At 53.6% G+C, this 22,974-nt stretch overlaps 1 protein-coding gene across 1 annotated transcript in view; it reads right to left on the reverse strand.

Moving 5' to 3' along the window:
• Positions 1-22,974, reverse strand: part of LOXL2 (lysyl oxidase like 2) — a 103,750-nt gene that overhangs the window by 1,087 nt on the left and 79,689 nt on the right. The window contains exons 8-13 of the mRNA XM_082622073.1: positions 19,533-19,700; positions 17,587-17,752; positions 12,708-12,951; positions 5,778-5,893; positions 4,470-4,606; positions 589-700 (exon numbers count right to left, since the gene is read on the reverse strand). Coding sequence (XP_082478199.1) covers positions 589-700; positions 4,470-4,606; positions 5,778-5,893; positions 12,708-12,951; positions 17,587-17,752; positions 19,533-19,700 — 943 coding nt within the window. The remainder of the gene's footprint in view (positions 1-588; positions 701-4,469; positions 4,607-5,777; positions 5,894-12,707; positions 12,952-17,586; positions 17,753-19,532; positions 19,701-22,974) is intronic.

Here is a 22,974-nt window from a genome sequence, read left to right on the forward strand (position 1 = left end):
ATCTAGTGCTTTTTTTTTTTTTTTTTTTCTTTTTTTTTGCGGTACGCGGGCCTCTCACTGCTGTGGCCCCACCCACTGCAGAGCACAGGCTCCGGACGCACAGACTCAGCGGCCATGGCTCACGGGCCCAGCCGCTCCGTGGCATGTGGGATCTTCCCGGACCGGGGCACGAACCCATGTCCCCTGCATCGGCAGGCAGACTCTCAACCACTGCGCCACCAGGGAAGCCTGACGCCCCCATTTTTGAGGTCTCATGCGTAATGAGGTGGTGGCCTCAGCTCCAGCCCTGAAATAGCTTTGGGGTCTATGCTGGGCTGGCCCGGTTTCTGCCCCGTCCTTTCTCCTTAGCCAGAGCTGGCTGTGAAAACCCGGTCTCCATCCAGGCCTGTGGTGTCTACAGTGTCCTTCCTGCGTGTGGAAACGCGAGGCTGGCCCCATTCCCTGAAATCTTTACCCAAGTTAGGAAGCTGCTCTGGTTCCTGGAGAAAGTGGGGCAGCTCTTGCCCATCTCCTGGAGTTGGGCTGCGGCGTGGGGGCACCTGGCAGGCCTGGGGCGCTGTGCTCCTCAGGGGGGCCCGGGGGCCTTACCTATGTGGCAGTTGTACATCCAGATGCGGTGGCCATCATAGCGGGTCCTGCACTTCATGACGTTATTGGTGTAGTCAGACTCCGCCACCTCGTAGTTGGGGTTGATGACGACCTGGGGGAGAGTCAGGTTGGAGGGGGTCCTGCCCTGGCCACCCTCCGTCCCAGGCCCAGCTGAAATGCTGAGACCAGGTCTGCCCCCAGAGCCGGGCTGACCTCACGGAAGGGAGCAAGCATGGCCAGTGCTGTGTTCCAGGAGCAGCCGGGTGGGCGCAGAGCTGGTCGGAGATGAGGTCGGGGGGGCACAGGGGGGTGAGGCCTGGAGGAGTGAGACCTCTTGTGCACCTCTGTCTGTCTCGGTGTAATTCACACACACACACACACGCACACGCACACACACACAATCGTACTCCCTCCTGGGTGCGCTGGGAGGTTTGGTACAGAGGCAGGAGCTGGGGCCTGGGGAGGCCACGGAACGGCTGTTGAAGGTGCCAGAAGGGAGCCGGGGAGTAGGATGTGCTGGGAGGGGTGGGGACAAGGCCCAGGCGCTGTGGGGAGTTGGAGGGGGGCTGCCCTGGGTGCTGGAGACGACACTACTCCCGGCGGTGTGACGTTGGACATGTCCCTTCCGCTCTCCAGGCCTCGGTTTGCTCTAGGGGATCCCCAAGCCCTTCCCGCTCACCAGTGCAGGGCCTGGGCTCTGGGGGAGACTGGGCCTGCCTTGCACCCCCTTCCTCTGCATCATCCTAGGAAAGAGGGCACAGCCCAAAGGAGCAGGGGCAGGAAGACCATCATTTTGAGGGGGCTTCTGAGAGCAGGCAGAAAAGGGGGATTTGGGGTGAGGAAGCCAGGGGAGAAAGGGGAGGGAGGGGGAGGGGAGGGACAGAAGCTGGGCCTGGGGCTGTGGGCGAAGGTATGGAGGACACAAACGAGGCTTTTCCCGAGGGCCCTGCCACATGTGGAAGGGCTGAGAGCCCAGGGAGACAAGGGGGGCAGTGCTGCCCCGGATCAGTGTGATGGGGGAGGGGTAGCCTACTAGTTAACGCACATTCTGTAGGTTTGGGGCCCTCAGGACCTTTCCCTCCAGAAGGTTCTGGGTGTGAGCCTTTAGTAGGCTGGTTGGGCCCTACCAGAGCTGCTGTGGGAAAAGGGCCAGTGGGAGCCCCCAGCCCTGCATCCTGGCCAGTGCAGGCCATTCTGGGGGCCCTAGGCTACCACCGTGACTCTGTGTCTCTAGGTAAGGCTGGTCAATGTCCTGTTCTGGGGTGACCTTACTTTTCTTTGATCTCTTTTCTACCTGACAACCTTAGCTGTCCCCTGCCCCAGCCCATGCATGGCTCATAGACCAGGACAGACAAACCCCCTGCACCAAGGCCCGGGCAGCCCCTCGCCCATGGACAGCCGTGCCCCGAGGGAGCCCACCCAGGTGTCCCTGTGGGGTGACCATGTGGGCAGTAGGGGCTATCAGGGCCTGCTTGACCCACTTGGGTGCAGGGGTGGGGACTGAAAAGAATGGTCTCCACAATCCCATCAGCCTCTCAGATATATGGTTTCCAATCTCGTGAGGATCAGTGGGCACTGGCTTTAGTTCCTTAGACAAAGGATCTGCTGTGGTTTACAACAGCGAAGATGTGGAAGCAACCTAAGTGTTCATCAGCAGATGACTGGATAGAGATGTGATACATATATACACAATGGAATACTACTCTGCCAGAAAAAAGAATGAAATTTTGCAACTTTCAACAACATGGATGGACTTGGTGGGTATTATGCTTAGTGAAATAAGCCAGAGAAAGAAAAATACTGCATGTTATCACTTCTATGTAGAATCTAAAAAAATAAAACAAACTAGTGAGCATAACAAAAAAGAAACAGACTCACAGAGAGCAAGCTAATGGTTACCAATGGGGAGAGGGAAGGGGCAAGATAGGGGTACAAACTACTATGTATGAAATAAATAAGCTACAAGGAAGGATACATTGTACAGCACGGGGAATCGAGCCAATATTTTCTAATAACTATAAATGGAGTATAAGCTAGAAAAATATTGAATCACTATGTCGGACACCTGAAACTAATATAATACGGTAAATCAACTCTACCTCAATTTTTAAAAACTTGAAAAAAACCCCACAAACAAATGAAAAATAAATAAATTGGCAGTGGCAGTGGCAGTGGCAACCTTATATTGAAAAAAAAAAGATCTGCTGTGGATCCAGGAACCTGGTAACGCAGTGAGCCCTGCCTCTGAGCCTCTGTGCACAGGCCCCTCCGGATGGAATGCCACCTCCTCCTTGGCCTGGCTTTCTCCTGCCGGAGCAGCATTACTGATGCCTGCACTTGGGTCCACATGGGAATGGAGAGAACCGGTGACTCAGGCCGGGGCTCTCACACGTCTAAAGCTCCACGTCTATCACAAGGGACAGTCTTTTCCATGAACATTCCCCTAATGAGTTAATTTGCTACTTGTATAGTTTAGGAGTCGAGAACACAGAAGATGGAGTCGATGTGACCCGGGTTGGCCTGGCTGTGAAATGCGGGTAATGGTAACACCCATCCCTGGGGGATTACATGAGACCATGGGTTCACAGGGTGTAGGCAGGTTCTGGCCCATCACTGATCTTCAAGGAGCCGCAGTTCTTAAATAGACATTGTCAGAATACACGATGCTACACGTCCCCCAGGCAAAGGGATAGCAGACGTCAAACGTACACCACCACGCATGGAGTACGTGCACAGACACAGATATTCAATTTTTTAAATATAGAACACCCTGCTCTTTGGTTGGTCCTCTCCAAGTCTGCGGTTCTGGGCTTGTGGGTGGAAAAACGCTTGGCTGTCTGATTTTCGGTCTCTGAAACTGACCAGGGAAACTTTCAAAACCCCTCTGTGGTCACTTCCCTGCAGGTGTTGGTTCCTCTCCGGACTGTCTATAGGGTGGGGACCGTGACTGGGCCCTGCGCCGGCTGAACACCCCCTTAGGAAAGCTTTCAACACAGAATGACACGTTTCTGATCGCCCACTTGCCACCCAACCATCAAGCTTGAAAGCAAGATGGGTGGGGATGTGGGAAAAATGAGAAGGCGAAACGAAGCCTCCACAGGCAGGAGTGCACCTGTGCCCCAGAAGGGGAGACGGTGGGGATACACTGCCCCTTGGCCCCTGCACCAGTCAGGGCCCTGGCTGGAGCCTGCAGCTATTTGTGGGAAGGTGGGAGGCCAAGCCCTCTTAGTTCCTCCTCAGGGCGGGCCTTCCCCCTGGCCAGCGCATGTGGAAGTCCTGGGAAGTCTCCACACAAACAGTCACTGGAAAGGCTGTCTATGGTCCCTAACAGCCTACCATTATAGATTCATTTCTTTGCATTGAAAATTGCCCCCTCTGCAGATCCTCTTCTATGAGGCAAACGTTTCTGGGAGAGGCAAGTCACAAACACTTGGGAGTGAATGGCTCTTTGTGCGACTGCTTTTAGCCTTGACAGCACAGAGCAAGGCAGGGTGAGGGCACTGGGAGCGATGGGGTGGAGGTGAAAGTACAGCTCCAAAGGACACAAGAGGTGTAGGTCGCCTTAGTGTCTGTGCACTAATTCCCGGCCTGAGGACCAAATCTGGCCTTCAGATGCATCTTGATTTGCAAGCACCAGGTGTTAACTGAATTAATGTCTCAGGAGGCCTGCAGGTCCCCAGGGGCCTGCATGTCTCACATACCTAGGTTACCTGGGTGACAGTGACAGCCTCCGGGTGTAGGGCTCTGTGCACTTTAGATGGCCTGGCCTCCATGCGTTTTCTGCCTGGGCACCATCAGAAGGAGGCCACCCACCCACTTGCTAAGGCAGAGACACCTCCTCCCATCAGCGGGGGCCTGGAGCCCCTTCTCATGCCTCTCACCTGGAACAGGTAGTCTCCAGGGGGCACGTCGGTGATGTCGACCCACTGGCAGTCGATATCATGGCGGTACATGTCCCAGCAGCCCATGGTGATGCCCTGCTCGCCGAAGTTGGCACACTCATAACTCTTCTGGATGTCTGAAGGCACAGGCAGAGGGAAGCCCAGTCACCACGCACCCATGACCCCTCTGCCGGAAGAGGCTTCCTCTGCCATCTGTGCCACCCTGCCCACAAAGGGCCCCGAGCGGCCCTGCTGGGTGGGTGACATCCCCAGACCCCACCCTCAGCATCTCTCCGTTCTCCCAGGCCGACAACCTTGGCTTCATCTGGGCTCGGCAGCCCATCCCTTCTGTGCTCTCCTTTTGATGGAATCCCTCCCTCTTTCCCTACCCACAACCCATTGCTGCCTCCTCCACGAAGCCTTCCCTGGCCACCCTGGCCCACCTTGGCCTTTCCAAGGAATATCAGCCTAGGAATGAAGCGTGTGCTTATCTGGGTAAGTTTTTGGTGTTTATTGTTGAGCTTGATGCTGGGGTCATCTTGTCTCCCTCTGGGGAATCTGCACTTGGATGTGGACTCAGGTCTGGCTTGTTTCTCTGACCCTTCCTGGGTCAGTCCATTGTCTGGCATATGGTAGGTGCTCAAAACCCATCTGTTGTGTGATTTCCTGGCATGTCAGGGGCCACGTCAACCACTGACAATCCGCACCCATTTATCGAGAGGCTGCCTTGTCTGGGCGCTACTCTAAGCTCCAGCCATACTGAGAAGGGTCATCGAGTCTCCCCTGGGAGAGGCTGGTCAGGCCAGGATGGCAGGTGCGCGCACAGGTGGTCACGGTGCAGGCATGGCAGCTGACTAGGGGTGTGAGCGCGGTGCCGCCTCTGCCTGGGGCAGTTGAGAGGGTCTGGGAACCTCAGAGTGAGGGTTTAACTTGAACCTGGAGGTAAGAACCAGTGTGGCGGGGGCACTTGTGTTGGGACCCAGGGAGAAGAGGCTGTGGCAGCCAGAGTGGGAGGGGACTGCGTGTCAGGTTCAAGGGTTTGGGCCTTACCTGGGAGGCCACGTGGACCCACCAGTGCCCATCAGCATAACTCTGGGGACCCAGGTGCCTTTATAGCTAGGCTTTACCTACCCCCCAGCCCCAGGCTATAGTCATGGGATCCCCAGTGAGGAAGGTCACGGGGAGAGTCAGCAGTGGCCAGGGTGACACAGAGACCAGCGCCGGCCTCGGCTTCCAGCCGGGTGAGCGCACACGGGAGCACGGGAGTCCCTCGGAAGCCCCCAGCACCACCTGCCCCGCCAGAGATACCTCCTTCACATTCTGTGTCCTCCAAGCAGAAGCTGGCCTTGTGGCCCTCTGCCACCTTGGTACCATTGGGGTTCAGCAGGTCGTAGTGGGTGAACACCTCCATGCTGTGGTAGTGCCTGGGGGCGAGAGAGGGGGCCTGGATGTCAGTCTCTGGAGTGACGGCCGCCTGCAAGCGATGGCCCAGCTGGCGATTTCCCACTGGGGACACCATGAGCAGAGCAGCGTGGTCCAAAGTGGCGGCCAGTGGGAGAGGCGTGGGCAGCGACAGGACATTAGGGAAGGGGGGATGGAGCCAATAACCGTGGTGCTTACATGGGCTCTGGAGGGGCACAGCCCGCTCACCTCCCCAGGCCTCAGTTCTCTGATCACCTAAGTGGGAATAATGACGCACATAATGCACAGGACGTTGTGGAGAATAGTAAGATAAACTGCTGAGCAGAGAGCCCGGCATCAATAATAAGCTCAGGGCTTCCCTGGTGGCGCAGTGGTTGAGAGTCCGCCTGCCGATGCAGAGGACACGGGTTCGTGCCCCGGTCTGGGAGGATCCCACATGCCGCGGAGCGGCTGGGCCCGTGAGCCATGGCCACTGAGCTTGCGCGTCTGGAGCCTGTGCTCCGCAACGGGAGAGGCCACAACGGTGAGAGGCCCGCGTACCGCAGAAAAAAAAAAAAAAAAAAAGCTCAATAACTTAGGACATTTTTAGTAAATGTGTGTAACATCTTCCTGGGTGCTAAAGTGGCTAGCACAGCCCATGCCTACTTGAGACATTTTCTGCAGACAACTGCAAGTCACTCTTCCATGACTTCTGAAAACTTTTAAGGTGGGAGTGTGGTCGGGAGGGAGGGAGACTGCAGAGGGGGAGGAGGGGTGTTCCGGGCAGGTGCTGATGAGTGGGACCCATGCGTGTCCTGAACCAGGTGACGGAGGCAGAAGTCTGTGCTCCCGGCATCAAGTAAATAAAAAAGGAGGCGAAAAGAGGGCTCGTAGGCCCTGTGGGAGGGAGAGGCTGGCAGGCACATCCTGCGGGCCCTGGAAAGGAGTGGAGGGGGAGAGAGCTTGTACAGCCCCGTGACTCTTCCCTCGGCTGAGTGTTTACCTAATGGTGTGCCATCCGGTCACTTGGGTGGAATTGAAAACAGATGCAGATTCTTGGAAAGGCCTGTGTTTGGTGCAGAATAAACAAGGGAAACACAGCTGCCACGTGTTGCCGGGGGGGGTCTTCCTAAAGCTCTTGGTGGCCAGGCCCGTCCTAAGCTGCTACCCATGTATCACAAGAGACTGCGATGCAGTTATCTCTGTCATTACAGGGACATTTGGAAAATGGGGAAAAACTGAGGAACAAGGTACCAAGGCTTGGGGAACAGAATCACATGTTTCCTTTCCATGCGAGCTGAGTTCCCTCTGCAGGAAAGAGGGAATGATAGCATGATCCCCTGTCAGGGGTTCTGTAAGGATGCGGTAGGAGAAATCACAGGAATACCGAACGTGGGGCTCGGAACAGAGCAGCACTTAGTACCTGTCAGCTCTCTGCTTACTGCTGCTCCTCCCAGGAGTGATGGGGCCGTGTTTTATTACTGCCATCACTACCACTGTTACGGTTATTCCCAGCCCCGACAGCAGCTTCCCCGCCTCCCGGGCCTCGGGGGGGCTGGCCTCAGGCTCCCTCCGCTGGCCGGATCGGGAGCAGGAGAGAACAGAGGGAAGAGGGGAATTAAAAGGACAGGTTTTCAGAGAGGAGATCAGAGGCTCTTTTCCCTTCATCCTGTGTTGGGCTTGTGCTGAAAAAAAATGTCAGAAGTTCCTAAGTTGGGCTCTTCCCAGGTCACTCATGTTTCTGGGTAAAAGAATGCTGAGCCAGGGACCCACAGGGAACAGTCACAAGGATGCATTTTGTGGCAGTTGAAGGGATGACTTTGAAAGAGTCTATTTTGGCTTCTTGAAGGAGCAAGGTGAGACATGAGGTCTGACTCATTGCCTAAAACATGTCTGCCTCTTTCAGAGACGGGTTTATGTTGTCATGTTTACCGGCTGGAAAGACTGAAGAGGAATAGGCTTATGTTCCGTTGTCCAAACAAAATTCAGACAGAGTCCACAGATGGGCTCTTGTAAGGCTGACCTCCCGCTCCCCCGGCTTCCTGCAGACTCGATTTAAGAGTCGTCTTCCTCAGCTCCTCAGTTTTTCCCCCTGTGGATGTCAGGAGGGAAGCAGCTGGTTTGGAGCCTCCCGATGCTAGCTTGCTGAGGTCCGGGAGCCTCTGTGCTTTACCGCTGGGGCAAACGTGGACATCAGCCCCGGGGCCACGTTTCCCTCCCAGCCGGTTGGCTGTGGAGCCCAGGGGCACCCACCTTCCACCACCCACACACACATCCCAGGGGGTATGGATCGTGGCTGCTGGGAAGGTCCCTGATGATCAGGGGAAATTTCCCCTTTTCAGGCTGAGTGTCCTGAACTTTGGAAGTCTAAGAGGGGGCCTGATCCATGGGATAAAGATAGGGAAACTCCGATTTGCAAAGAAATTCCGGAAGTCTAAGGCGGGAGCGAATACCTGACACTAGAGTGAGGTCATTGTAATCTGGATGAGAGGAAGGACAGCCTTCTACCGTGAGACTCCAGATCACAGTATTCTAGGACACGGTACTAGCCGAGGCAAGAGGTGCTGGGTGAACACGTGGATGACAGACAAAGCTAGTCCAGAGCAAGAAGGGAGGTTTGGGTATATTCTCTGTTACCCTAGGTCATCTCGGGTAAAACTCTTGATCTGAGCATCAATGTGCGTTGTAGAGATGTTTCACTCTTTTTCGTTTCCCACACCAGCCACGAGTCTTCCGGTGCCTCTAGGATGGAGAGTCCTGGCCGGCACTCAGTCGTGGTTGGGAAAAGGCTCCCATCCCCATTTCAGAGAAATCTGGGGGTGTGTTCCAGCCTCAGGAGGTGCGGCCACAAAGGGCGGGGTCCCTTCCGCTTGCTCTGCCCTGCCCTCCTCATGTGCTAGGCAGCCCCTGGCTGGAACAAAGCCCCACGGATAGGATGAGGGCCTAAAATTGGCTCACAGAGGCCGCACTGAATCTGTGGGGCTTTGACCTGATACGGGGGCTGCTCCGCACATGGTAGGGGGTGGGGCGGAATGAAGGAAAGTCCCCCCTTTGTACCCGGGCCATCCCTGACTGGAGGGCTGGCACCTGTGCTGGATGTCACCTCCCTGCCGCTCCAGCTCCCAGCTCCTCTCCCGGGCTTCCCCAAGGTGTGAGGGGCAGGGAGACTGAGCCCTAGGACAGAGCAGGGGCTGAGAACCAGGAGACGCTGGGTTGCTCTGTGCCCAGCTGTCAAAGCTGTGACCTCATGTGCCAGGGGAGCAGGTGTGGTCCCACTCCCTGGAACACAAGAAGCAGGAGGGGGACCCCCATCGAGACCATCAACCAAGGGCCATGTATATGAGAGAGAATGGTGCAGGGCATTTCCCTCTAGGTCTGGCTGGGGAGGAGACTTCTAAGGGGGCCGTTCTTTGTTTCATCTTAGGGCTTTCGAAGAACATAGCTCTGTTCCTCATCATAGCAACAACTAAACTGGGAGCTATCGTTTTCCCCATACACACTAATCTGAGCCAGGGTTCTTTTTTTTTTTTTTTTTTTTTTGCGGTACGTGGGCCTCTCACTGCTGTGGCCTCTCCCGTTGCGGAGCACAGGCTCCGGACGCGCAGGCTCAGCGGCCATGGCTCACGGACCCAGCCGCTCCACGGCACGTGGGATCTTCCTGGACCGGGGCACGAATCCGTGTCCCCTGCATCGGCAGGAGGACTGTCAACCACCCCGCCACCAGGGAAGCCCTGAGCCAGGGTTCTTAATTTTGGCTCCACAGATGGGCTTCAGTGTCTGTAAATCTGCTGAAATAGGATGTTAAATCTAGAAATAAATTTTTTGAGTGGAGGGCCAGCTTTCATCACACTCCCAAAGGGACCCAACGGAGATTCAGGCCAGGATTCCTGTTGAAAGGTCCTCCCACAGAGCCTGGAGAATGCCCCTGGAGCTCTGGAGGCCAGGGGTGGGGAGTTTCTTATACTCTCTGGGGTCTTATGATCAGAGGTTCTCAGCCCTGGTCCAGGAGGTCGAGGCCTGAAGGAACATATGCTTAGCCAGTATGTTCTTTCCCACCCGTCCCTCTCAAACCATTGATTGCAACATCTATAAACAAAGAAAGAAAATAGAACACAGGAAAAGCTGGTGTAGGGGCGGGGAGGACCGGGTCAGGGTCCCTGGAGCACCAGATCAGAAGAAACACTTCCATGATGTTGCCACGTGTATTCTTAGGGAAAAGAACATTCCTTGGAGGGCAAGCCTAGGTCACAGGGAGATTCCTACCGTGTGATGTCTGGGTGGAGTGCCACATGCAGGGCAGAGATGCAATTACCTTCTACTTGTAGGCCCACAGGGCAGCACTTCCACCATGTATTCTCTGAAGGAAATCAGGCACCCATATGTCATGGCTTTAATTTTACTCTCTGACTTTCTCCCTGCAGAAGACCTCCATGCTTCTATATAAAGACCAAAACTTCTTTGGCTAATTAGGACTTTTAGGACATACAGATAGTAATTACAGTTGACCCTTGAACAATGCCGAGGTTAGGGGCACGGACCCCCGTGAACTTGAAAATCCAAGTACTGCTATCACTGCCTCAGAAACAAAGGAGTTGATAAATGACTCACCCGAGGACAGGAAGCTGAAACTGGATAGATTCGGGGCTCAAGCTGTAATTCTTTAGATTCCACGTATTGTAATCTCTAATCAGACATAAACTTTTCCCCACACTGAGTTAATTTAAAAGCTGTATAGGGCTTCCCTGGTGGCGCAGTGGTTAAGAAACTGCTTGCCAACTCAGGGGACACGGGTTCGAGCCCGGTTCGGGAAGATCCCACATGTCGTGGAGCAACTAAGCCCGTGCGCCACAACTACTGAGCCTGCGCTCTAGAGCCCGTGAGCCACAACTACTGAGCCCGCGTGCCACAGCTACTGAAGCCCGCGTGCCTAGAGCCCGTGCTCTGCAATAAGAGAAGCCACCGCAGTGAGAAGCCTGCGCACCGCGACGAAGAGTAGCCCCTGCTCGCCGCAACTAGAGAAAGCCTGCATGCACGGCAACCAAGACCCAACGCAGCCAAAAATAAATAAATTAAATAAATTTTTTTAAAAAGCTGTATAATGAAAATGCGTATAGTGAGGTACAATATGTATTGAAAAAAATCCACATATAAGTGGACCCATGCAGTTCAAACCCTTGTTGTTCAAGGGTCAAATATAAAGGAATATCAGCACCCCTGAGTTCTACCATACTCCTTTTACTTATTTATTTGGCTGCGCCTGGTCTTGGTTGCGGCGTGCGGGATCTTTAGTTGTGACGTGCACGTGGGATCTTCCCTGACCAGGGATTGAACCCGGGCCCCCAGCATTGGGAGCACAGAGTCTTGGCCACTGGACCACCAGGGAAGTCGTCCACAGTCCTTTCTTTTGAGATGGGTTAAACAATTCTATCCCCAAACAGATTCGAATGTGACTAGGCCGTAAGTTATGACATGAAAAAGCAGCACAACACAGATTTCTGATGAAGATTGGGTGAAGGTATGAGGAAGAACGCACGCTTGGGAGTCAGAGAGGCCCCGAGTCGGGGTCCCTGCTCCACGGCTTCACCTTGGGCTAGTCCCATGAATGCAGAGCCGCCGTTTCCAGACTCAGGAAAACGAGGGTTCCCTGCTCTGGCACTTAGAAGGGGGTCAGTAAATGTTAGTTCATATGACCTTAACTGTGATCATCACGTTTTAAAGCTGGAAGGATGCCTGGTGGTCAGCCAGACTGGGGCCTCTCAGAATGCTGTGCACAGTCCCCTGGTGACCTGTTAACACGCAGATTCTGCTGTGAATCTGCCAAGGACCCTGGATTCAGCACTGACTGCAGATGCTGCCAGCCCGCCGGCCCCGCTCTGAGAAGCAGGGACCTGGTGCAAAAGCTCCTGTGCGGATGGGATTCTGAGCATAGAGACTGCACTCCCCGTGCCCAAGTCTGTGGCCCCTCGCGGTGGGGGGCAGGGGGTGGCTGCCAGGTTGAATGGCAGGGGTCTCCCTCCCTTCATTTTCAAAACTGTACTGACTCTGCTCTCTCTACCTGCCCAGCTCAGGTCTGAGCAAGAAAATGAGACCCATCACTGGCAGCCGGTTCAGGGTTAGGGGAGGAATCAAGGCAAAGGGACAGAAAGAAGGGGGAAGGCAGGGAGGTGAACAGGGAGGCTTCTGTTGGCTCCAGCAAGGGCCGGCTCTGGGATTGCACTCTGTTCTTGTCCATGATTTATATAGCACTGGGAACGGAGCCACGGACTGAGGGCTGGAAAGGGTATTAGCAGTCCCGGCTGATGTGGCCCAGCTGGCCTGACATCATGCAACTAGTTAGAGGCACAGCTGGGTCGAGAGAACAGGCCTCATGACTCCTGGCCTAGAACTCCTGTCTCCACCCCCACCGCCTTCGTAGAGATGTTTAAAACTTATACTGGTATTTAAAGTACATTCCTAAACGAATTCAGAATCCAGCAACTGCAAAACCCCAGGCACCCTGCAGAGCACGAACTTGCTGTGGACACACTTGAAAACTGTCGACTGAAGGTCAATGCAGGGGCACAGGGTTCTCAAAACAAAGTTTGTCTCCAAACGGTAGAGACGTTGGAGCCAAGAGAGAGAATGGGCTCGGGGAAGAGGAGGTGGGCCAGGGCCCCCTGGGGAGAGAGAATGGCGTCTGCAAATGTGCGAGGCCAGCGGGCCATCCCTCCAGCTGGGGAGAACCCCGCCCCCGGGACCGTGTGGCCTCTCGGCTATCCCTAAGTGACCCTGTGATTCTGGATCCCATCTGGGTGCCTTGGCCTGGCGCAGCCTATGGCCCTGGCAGGGAGGGTTCACCTGTGGCAGTCATGCCAGATCCATGCGTGGCGGCCGTTCTTGGGTCGGAAGTCAGACTGGCCATTGTTGTGGATCTGGGAGGAAAAGCGCAAGAGCCGCCGGTAGCCCGTGGCGGGGTTGGTGTTGGCAGCCGAGGCTGCGAGGCAGTTCTCCTCCATGGCGCACTGAAGCATGAACATGGGCCGGTCCTCCAGGTAGGTGCTCTGCTGCACGATCTCTGCGTTGAGGACCAGGTCGGGGGCAGCTGGGAAGGCAGACACAGGATTCAGACGAGGCCAGAGACCCCTCACCCCCTCCTGAGTAGGTTCCTTCTGAGTCCTGAGCTGGCACTAGCCTCCATCCCTGCCGAGCCTCACTGTCTAGAACTGGCTCGTGGTGTCCCCCCTCCAGGTCACCTTTCTTGTGGATCGCTGCCCCCAATTCCTCTCCCCCTTCTCTGAGAGTCCTCCTGGACGCCCCTACAGATCCCAGTGCATGTGCGCAAAATATCGACAGTTGTTCAACGTGGGTAATGGGTGCACGAGGCTTTGTTATATTATTTTCTCTCCTTTTGAGTGGCTTGAGATTTTCCATAATAAAAAGCATACAAAAACAACGAAATTGTGCTATGCAGAGAGAGAACACTCTTAATACCTTGGTCTGATTCTTCTGGGAATGATACAAATGTATTTTCCACCATGTGTAATATTGTATGTAGATTTATAGTCTGCTAATACTGTTTCCCTTAAAACATAACTTGACATATTCCTTTGTTAATAAATATCCGTTACAACATCCATTTCATGGCTCCATAATATGTAATTCATAACCCTAGCCCATACTTTTAGATACAAGGGTTGCCTGGAACCTTTCAGTTAAAGATGAAGCTGTGATAAACATCCTGCAGTAAATCTGTGTATGTAACTTTAATTATTTCTTTAGAATATATTTCTATAAATGAAACTGCTGGGGGGCAGGGTTGCATACTTTCAAGGCTCTGATGTATATCAGGTTCTACCAGTTTCCACTCGCACTGTTGCTCTACATGACAGTTCTCCCCCAGGTACCTCTTTTAAAACAAGCTTGGGGACTTCCCTGGTGGCGCACTGGTTAAGAATCCACCTGCCAATGCAGGGGACACGGGTTTGATCCCTGGTCCGGGAAGATCCCACACACCGCAGAGCAACTAAGCCCGTGTGCCACAACTACTGAGCCTGAGCTCTAGAGCCTGCGAGCCACAACTACTGAGCCCGTGCGCCACAACTACTGAAGCCCGCGCGCCTAAAGCCCGTGCTCTGCAACAAGAGAAGCCATTGCAATAAGCCCACACACCGCAACGAAGAGTAGCCGCTGCTCGCTGCAACTAGAGAAAGCCCGCGCGCAGCAATGAAGACCCAAGGCAGCCAAAAATAAATAAATTAAATAAATAAATTAAAAAACAAAACAAAACAAGCCTGACTTACTCATTAGTGCATTGCACATAGCAGGTGTTAAAAAAAAATCACCAATGGCTATAATCTGTTTGCTAAACAACTGTATTAGAAGGCTTAGCTTCTTTACCAAAGGATTAACTGTAAATTTCCCTTTAAAACTGAGACTGTATTGACCAAAGGATTAACTGTAAGTTTCCCTTTAAAAGTGAGATTGCATTGAACATTTCTAGTGTACTTCAATTCACAAAAATGTTGTATGTGAATCATTTACAAGACCCATCCATCTTTTATTTCCCGACAGGTTGCTTGTAAATTTCTGAAGTAGGTGTCATCTGTGAGCTTTGCTTTGCTCAAGTTCACCAATGCCCAGAGCACCCCTCGCTTGTCTGCATCTCCTTCCCATGGTCCCCAGGCTGCACATGGAGCCCAGCAGATTTTCAGTGATGGGGCCCCGCCGCCTCTAGAGAGCAAACCTACCTGCAGGGACTGGGTGTGGAACCGCAGGGGACTGAAAGGGCACTCAAACGGGATGAGGGGTAGGGAGGCTCCCATCTGCTGGGAATGATTTCCTCTTGGAGGGCACAGACCGGGATGCACCATTGCTGGCACTGAGTGTCCTGGGCACACCTTTTTTGAGGGTGTTGTGGTCTCTTATTCATTGTCTGTACACTACTCAGTACTCACTGGACAGCCCCTCAGCTTCCCTCTGAGCTGGGCAGAGGGGTCTCCACCGGACCCTCCTCTTTCCGAGAGGAGGCCAGCCCTCCCTCCAGCTCAGGAGTCTTAAGGTAACATGGCCTAACTTAGCCAGTAGCTCGCTTTCAGCACCTGCCATGGAATGGGGCCTTGACCTCCCTAACACCCAAAACATCCTCCAGAAGCTCATCCGAGGCATGCACTCATCCACCTGTCTATCAAGTATTACAGTGAGCACTGCGCTAGCCTCTCTGGACAGTGCTAACAAGGAGATCTTATATTATGGCAGGAGAGACAGATAGAGTACATATTAATTACTTAATTATAATTGTGACCAGAGCTTGAAAGAGAAACACGCGGTGTTTTGGGAATTACAGCAGGAGACCCAATCTGGGGAGAGGGGTCAGGAGAGACTTCCTTGGAGGCAGTGGCATTTTAGTTGTTCCATGGAGGATAAGCAGAGGTTAGAGGGAACTGCTCTAAGATGCTAAGCTCAGTAGCACATGCCAGGCCCCTGAAGCATGAAGGAGGACCAAGGCCTGCGGGTACCGAGGAAGGGTGGGCAGGGAAGGCGGCTTGATATGAGGCTGGACAACACGTGCCTGTGCAAGACCCTGCGTTCACTTAAGTTGGTGGGACAGCTTGGACGGGGTTGGAACAGGAGGCAGCACAAGCTGGGGACCAGCACTGACCCTGGCTTCAGGGAAGGGAAGCAATGGGAGGTGCCAGGGAGGAGCCTTTGTGGTAACACGGTGTAGAGGATGGACAGTGGGATGCAAGAAGGTAAAGGGAGTTGAGAAACTACGGAAAGGTAAAAATCCAGATGGCTCGACTCTGGGGGGTATGATGAGGAAGACAGAGTGATATCAGGGAGAACTTCCAGGTTTAGGATGGAATTGGTTGGATGAGAAAAAGTCATTACAAAGGGTTGCCTGAAGAATATACTTTCTCTTTCTGAATAAAGTATTAAGCCAGATCAGTGTTCCTGGCCCCAATAACTTCTGCCCCTCTGCAGACTCTGACTGATACCTTCAGTCCAAGCTGAGGGGTTCTCTGAGCAATAGCCCCATGAAAGTCAATTTTTGTCTGCCGTGAGGATATGGCAGGCATTGTTGATCTCATAACTCTCAGTCCTCATAATGAGAAGTTCCTTTTCATCTCAGTATCTAGAATAGTGGACTTCTCTTTGACTCAAGGGTTTGTTTCTATTGCATACTGTGAATTATATTAATGACCAGGTTTCCCTCTTCCCTGTGGCTGCTAGGAAGCTCACTGTATACTTACAATAGTAAAGGTATATGAGTCTATAGCAGTAAATGTATAGGACTGTATAGTACATATTTTTTATTAACCTCTCTCGGCTCCATTTTGAGCCACTACCTTTTTGCCAATACGTACTTTTTTAAAAATCTGCTTTAATCTTAGGCTACCTTGAATTTTATTTAGGTGTACATTATCTTAATTTCTTTTTGGAAAAAATGATATATTATAAATATAAATAAATTATTAAGCTAAGAAAAGTCTCCTGATGAGGGTAAGACCACTTTGCTTGGATGCTCTCCCCTTGGAGGGCTGGTAAGGGTGGTCATCTCGCTCTCTCCTCTCAGACAGGATGCGACAGCTTGTGACGTCTGCCCAGAGAAGCTCGCACTGGAGTTGAGAGCCCTGCCTTACAAGGGTTAGGAGATGCTGAGTGGGTCTAAAAGGGGTTGATGGGAGAAGTGACTGAGTTCAAGTTTAATCTTCTCCCTAGTTCTCCGTGATGGTAAACAACAGTGCATCACTGTTTCTTAAGTGCTTGTGTATATTTGTTGTCACAACAACAATCTAATTTCCAGTTTCTAGGAAAAACAACAAAGACTGTGGATTACAGCAGTTAACTAACTTTGCCAAGATCAGCTAATAGTGGCAGGCAGGGTCTGGTCTGGAGTTCTCTGGCCAGACTCCAGGCCTCTCCTACCTCCCAGGTTCACAAGGGAATCATATGATAAGGCAAGGACGGGGGGATGCAGAGAATAACATGCCTGCAGTGCTGTCAATGGGTCCTCTCAGCATGGAAGGGAACATACTGAGATGGTCAGTCTGAATCCTGGCTGGGGTGGGGGAGGGGTGGGATGGGATTCCCTTCTATATTGTCAAGCTCTCTAGGATTCCCAGGGAGTCACCAGGAGGCTAAATCACCCCCAGGGTGTGAAAACAGGCAGGAAATGATCTTTCTTTTTCTTTTTCTTTTTGTTTGGCCACACCGCACACAGCATGCGGGATCTTAGTTCCCCGACCAGGGATTGAACCCGCGCCGCTTGCATTGGGAGCATGGAGTCTTAACCACTGAACCGCCAGGGAAGTCCCAGGAAATGATGTATGGAGCAGGGCGGAAGGAAGGAAGCTGACACTCACCAAGCACTTAGCGTGTGCTTCACCTGTTAAGCCAGAAGCATGCTCCCCAGAAGAACAAGTTCTTAGTCACTAAGTTCGCCTAAGGTCATTTAAATAATCTACAGTGACCCGGCCTTTGAACCCAAGTCTCCCAGACTCCCAAGTCCTCCCTCCTGCCTTCCTCTCCACTGTCATCGGGCAAGATTCCAGGTTGCGGGTGCGGGTAGTTCCTCTTGCCCCCGACTCTTCCACTTAACACGAATCCATCTCTGCTTTCCTCTTTTGCTCGGCTCATAGCAGATGCCTCAGAGCCTTGCAAGGAATAATCAGTGAGACTCTGATCCCCTACTGGAGCCTGGCAGGGAGGGTGGGCTATGACACCCAGGAGCTCTCACTTTCTGAGCAGGCAACTCCAGCCCCGTGCTGCACCCCGCCCTCGGGGCAGGCCAAGTCCTCTCCGTCGTGGCGGCAGTGCGCCAGGGACAGCTCTGTTCCTGAGCACTTCACTCCGCTCATGACCACTTTGTTGGCGTTGATATTTCCGTGCCAATACCAGGTCTCCTGGATGAATCAACAACAACAACAAAATGGGCAGTACATCACCTAGAATTGTCATTTTCCCATATTCTATCAAATTTCAGCCTCACAAAAGTCCCAAGCCTTTATGATCCCATTATTCAGATGGAGACAGCCAAGGCACAAAGAGTCACTTACCCAAGTCATGCAGTCTGTTGGTGGCAGTGCGAGTGAGACCCTCACACTGGATTCTGCCCCTCCCCCCTTCTGGAAAGCACAGCTAAGGGTATGTTCAATGCTGTGTGTCAGGAATGGCAGCTCAGGCTGCCCACTCTCTCTCCCTGAGCCCAGGGCAGACATTACTAATCAATCACAGCACTCTCCTCTAAGCCTGACTGTGCTCTCAGAATCCTTCTCAACACAGTGCTCCAGGAATACACTGCCAATTGATCAGAATTGGCAGGAGAGAAGAAATCTATTCACATATGTCAATAGTTAGTTCCACGTTCATAAATCTCATTGGTTCTGTTTCTCTAAAGAACCTGACTACACACCCTTATCCTCTAGAGAGAAAACTGGGGCCTCGGGAAGGGATCGGGCTTGCAATCAGGGACAGATTTGGGACTGATATCAGGGGCAGGTCCGTTCACAGCCTCAGCTGTGAGGCCCAGGTGTCTTAGGAACGAGCTGACGGGGAACAAAAATAGCCGGACAGCCACTCTGTTGTAATGAGCACTGTTTTTCGACTCTCCTTGAAGAACCAGAGAGCACCTTGGCTTGTCATAAGCAGTATTAGCAGAAACATTACATGGCCCTGCGAAGCCAGGCTCCCAGAGGACCCTGGGTACCAGAGGCCTGCCCCTTCTGGATGCCCAGCACCTACTCTGGGCCCTGGGCAGCCCCCAGCAGGCAGTCAGGCTCAGCAAGGCTGCCTGAGTTCTCCCACGTCCCTTCCTAAGAAACCCCTTCCCCGAGCAGGCCACCTGGGCACAGGGGCTGAAGTCAGGGTTAGCAAAGCAGGATGGGGGAGCTTCAGACATTTTCTTGCTCTGGGAGAAGCTGAAGGAAAGTGTTTAGAGCCAGGATATTGAGGACCTGGGACTATTCATTCCATGTCACGGGGAGGCGTAGAAGGGTGGCTGCTTTGCCCCAGATCACTGTGCAGCCGGCTGGTAGGGCTCCGGTTTGGAATAGACCCGGAGCCCCCTGGCTCCTGCTCCTCTGGCCCCCAGCCTCTTTCTGACAATGTTCCCTCATAGGATGGGGTCCAGAAAGCAATGATTTTTGAAGCCGAAGTGCTACTTGTCTTTCTTCTGATAGGGGCAGGAACTTAACTGCCCTCAGCTGAGTCCCTCTCTTTAAGGAAGGGCCGGCGGGGAGGAGGGCATAGCGGCTGTGAAAGGGCCCTGGACAAGGCTTGGGGATTTACCAGCCAACCAAGGAGAGGATGCGTGGATGTGGACACCGTGGGGAAGCATGTTCCGGGTGAGCTAAGGCGTCTGGGGGGTTGGGCTGGGCGGTCTTTACTGCCCCACAGGACTGAGTCGCTTCCATCTGCAAAAGGCACATCAGGACGGCCCGGGGAGGAGCCCTTGGCACAGTGCGAATCCCAGCACGCAGAGCTGAGACCGTGAAACCAGAGTGCAGAGAGCACGTGACCCACCCCAGGACTCAGCGCTGTGGAGAGCGGCGTGGGAGCCGGGATGAGGCTCTTCCTCCGAGTCCAGGGCTCTCTGTCTCCTGGGGTTCATGGACGATGGGGGCTGACGAGAGATGGGCAGGAACAGGCTGCATGGAGGGTTCAAGGCCCTCGGGGATTTCTCACCTGGAAGGCTTGGCTGGCAAACCCCAGGCCCAGCTGCCGGCAGACCACCATGGCCTCCACGATGCCCCAGTTCTCGCCGCACACGGTCCCCCACACGAGGGACCCGTTCCTCTCCACCAGCACCTCCACTCGGCCCTCATAGGGGTTTCGGCCCCCGTTCAGGCGCAGCTGTGGAGAGAAAGGAAGGCATGATCGCCACGAGGGGAAGGCAGGTTGACGCCCCGCCGTACTGCCCTCAGTCCCAATTTCCCTAAGGCAGGGGGTCCTGCCTGCGACACAGATCCCGCAGCATCGCTGAGAGCCTACTGTGTGCCGCAGGCATCGTGCCCGGCATGGTCTTCTGTATTCGGTCCCCCTCCCCCGCCCCACCGCAGGCATCCTGGGGCCCTAGAAGGCTGTGCAGCTGGGGAGGCCCACGGATCCCTCTAAGCAGCACAGCACAGTCTGCTTCTGCTGCCCATGCGCCCACCAGGGGGGCTGCTCATAGATCAGACACTTGGAAGGATGTAGCAAGAGGCCTTAAAAGGGTGGAATCCCCTGACTCCTTCCTGGACCCTTTTCTCCTCACCACACCTCCTGCCCCCACGTTCCAGATCCTGATCCCATCTCCTCCCACAGCGTCCCCTGCTGTCCTCCCCCGCAGAACTCTCTTCTGAGACCCATACAGCCAGCTGCCTGTCCCACCGGGCACCTCGGAGACCCCAGATCTAACTTGTCCTCTTTTCTCTCTCCACCTAAAGCTGCGCTCTACCTGCCCCCCGTTCCCTATTTCAGCTAAAGCCACGACCATCTGTCGCAGGGGCAGCAAACCGTGTAGCGTGAAAGCAGGCATCGCAATATGTAAATGATGGGGCACAGCTGTGTGCCCATAAAACCATATATACAAAAACAGGCAGAGGGATGGGTTTGGACTGCAAGCTGTAGTTTGCCAATCCCGAATCTACTCTGTTAGACAAGCCAGAAATCTGGGTGCAATCCTCAGCATCGTCTTCTCTCTCATCCCCCCCACATCTTCCTCTGTAGATTTTATCTCCCAAGTCTCTCTCCGACGTGACCTCCTCCCTCCAGCTCCATCCTGACCCTCTCGTCCCAGGCGCCATCACCTCTCGCCTGAACCAGCCCTCCTCACCTCCCATGGTCTCTCCTCTCGCCTTCACTGACCCATTCTCCACGCAGAAGCCAGAGTGACATTTGAAAAACACCCAACCGCATTCCTCCCCTAGAACATGTCCATGGTTTCCCATTGCTCCACTACGCCCCTCTTCATCCTAATCACGTCTCTCTCCTCCCTGTTCTCTGACCTCCAAGTGCATGGCCTTCTTTCAGTTTCCATGGCTACCTAACTTTCTTGATCATGTCACACAGTAAGTCTCATTTCACACTGAAGCCTATTATATACAGAGGCCCTTTGGCCTGGCTGGTCCCACTCATCTTTCCAATCCTATACCCAATGGTACTTCCCTCCGATGGGGGTCAGTGCCCACGTACAGTCTATCACTCCCTCTACATCTCCTTCCTAGTATTCAGTACGCGGGCCTCTCACTGTTGTGGCCTCTCCTGTTGCAGAGCACAGGCTCCGGACGCGCAGGCTCAGCAGCCATGGCTCACGGGCCCAGCCGCTCCGCGGCATGTGGGATCTTCCCAGACCAGGGCACGAACCTGTGTCCCCTGCATCGGCAGGCAGACTCTCAACCACCGCGCCACCAGGGAATCCTTTTCCTAGCATTCTTGACAATTATAATTAAGCTAATTCACACTTTAACGTCTGTCTCCTCTGCTAGATTATAAGTGCCAAAGAGCAGAGCTGTATTTGGCTGACTTACTGGATGATCAATAACTAAGACTGCACCTGTCACATGTTAGGTATATGCCAAGACTATTTTTGGAATGGATGAATACATGATCAGTCTTACGGAATGAAAGCGTGGACCAACTTAAGTAAGCCCAAGCAGGGAGATCTGGAATTTGGGGAAGGGTTCTGAAACTGCAGCCTTTAATCCAGATACCTTACCCTGCTTTCCTTTATGCTTCTAACAATTCATTCCTTTGAGATAAGGCATAACACTTCCAGGAATCCTCAGCTGTTTGTTTGCCCATCCTTAGCAACAGCACGACCCCTAAGTCACAGGTCTTAATTCTTACGGACTCAGGGGCTGGGAGGGTCACTGAGGTCAGCCGACAAACAGACAAGCCGAGGGCAGACATGATACTCGATCTACCTGCCACGGTTGTGGGGCGGATGCATAAATGAGGTAGTTCATGGAAAGTGCTCAAACAGGGCCTGGCACCAAGTGAGTGCCGAGAACTATCAGACATCCTCACAGCAATGATCATCATTAGGGTGGGAGTCCCAGCAGAAAGCAAGCCTCTCTTCAGAGGAGCTAGAAGAGGTCAGAGCAGGCAGGAAGAGGGCTGGCCTTCGGGAGGCTGACATTTGTCTTCCTGGGTGTCTCTGGGCTGAAGGAAACCCCGATGAAGCTGGACACTGGACACTGGATATGCATTGCACATCAGCCATGACTAACATATCTTTGGATCTATATAAAAACACAGACAGATAAGATGGGCAGAGCCATCAAGAAAGTCCTAGAAGGGTCTGAACCTCAGCAGGAGGCGAGTCACCCAGCTCCAACATGCAGGGGGAGGCCAGCAGCCCTTGGGCAGGGTGCGCCTTCAACCCATCCAGGATGTCTCTAGAGGTAACTTCAAGCCATCCCCTCTGCTTATTTGAGACCTAATAAAGGCCTGGACTTTACCATATACTTCCTTTATGTGCTTACTGAACTCTGACGGTAATGTTGGCACCTCCTGAGAGATGAAATGAATTGTGCATAGTTCACAGGATCCATTCATTCATCCGGTATTTATTGAGCTTTTACTATATGACAGGCCCACTGCTCAGTGCTGGGAAATTCACAGGCAGACTTCCAGAGCACTTATCGTGTCTCCGGCCCTGGGCAAGCCCTTTGTGGACCTTCGGTCCTCACAGCACCCCTAGGAGGCAGCACTACCACGTCCCCCAAATCTCACAGATGAGAAAGTAGAGTCTCAGATACAGTGAGTGTCTCTTCGCTACCATGCTAGACCACCTCCAAACCATGCACGTAAGCCCCCTTCTCCAGGGATGCTTTTGTCCCAAAGCAGGGACCACCAAGCCAGAACTGAGGACCGACTCACAGTCAGGATGGAGGATGGAGCACTCCTGCTGGGAGGTCGGGGCTCTGGAGCCTGGGCTTATGTTCTGAGGCTTTATGTCCACTGGGGTCAGACTGAGCCCTGAGGTTTAGGATACTCACTAAGGCACCTAATTTTGTGCCTTGTGCAAACCATCTCCGGTCGCCTCTGAGTGGCTACAGCCTTGGCAAGGAGCGGTCTGCCAGCCCACCACGCATGTCCCCTCTCCCCACCCACCTGGCCCCCTGAGTCTCCAGCCTCCTGGCCT

This window comes from Mesoplodon mirus, assembly GCF_964341445.2.
Source record: "Mesoplodon mirus genome assembly, chromosome: 1".
NCBI classification, from domain to species: Eukaryota; Metazoa; Chordata; class Mammalia; order Artiodactyla; family Ziphiidae; genus Mesoplodon; species Mesoplodon mirus.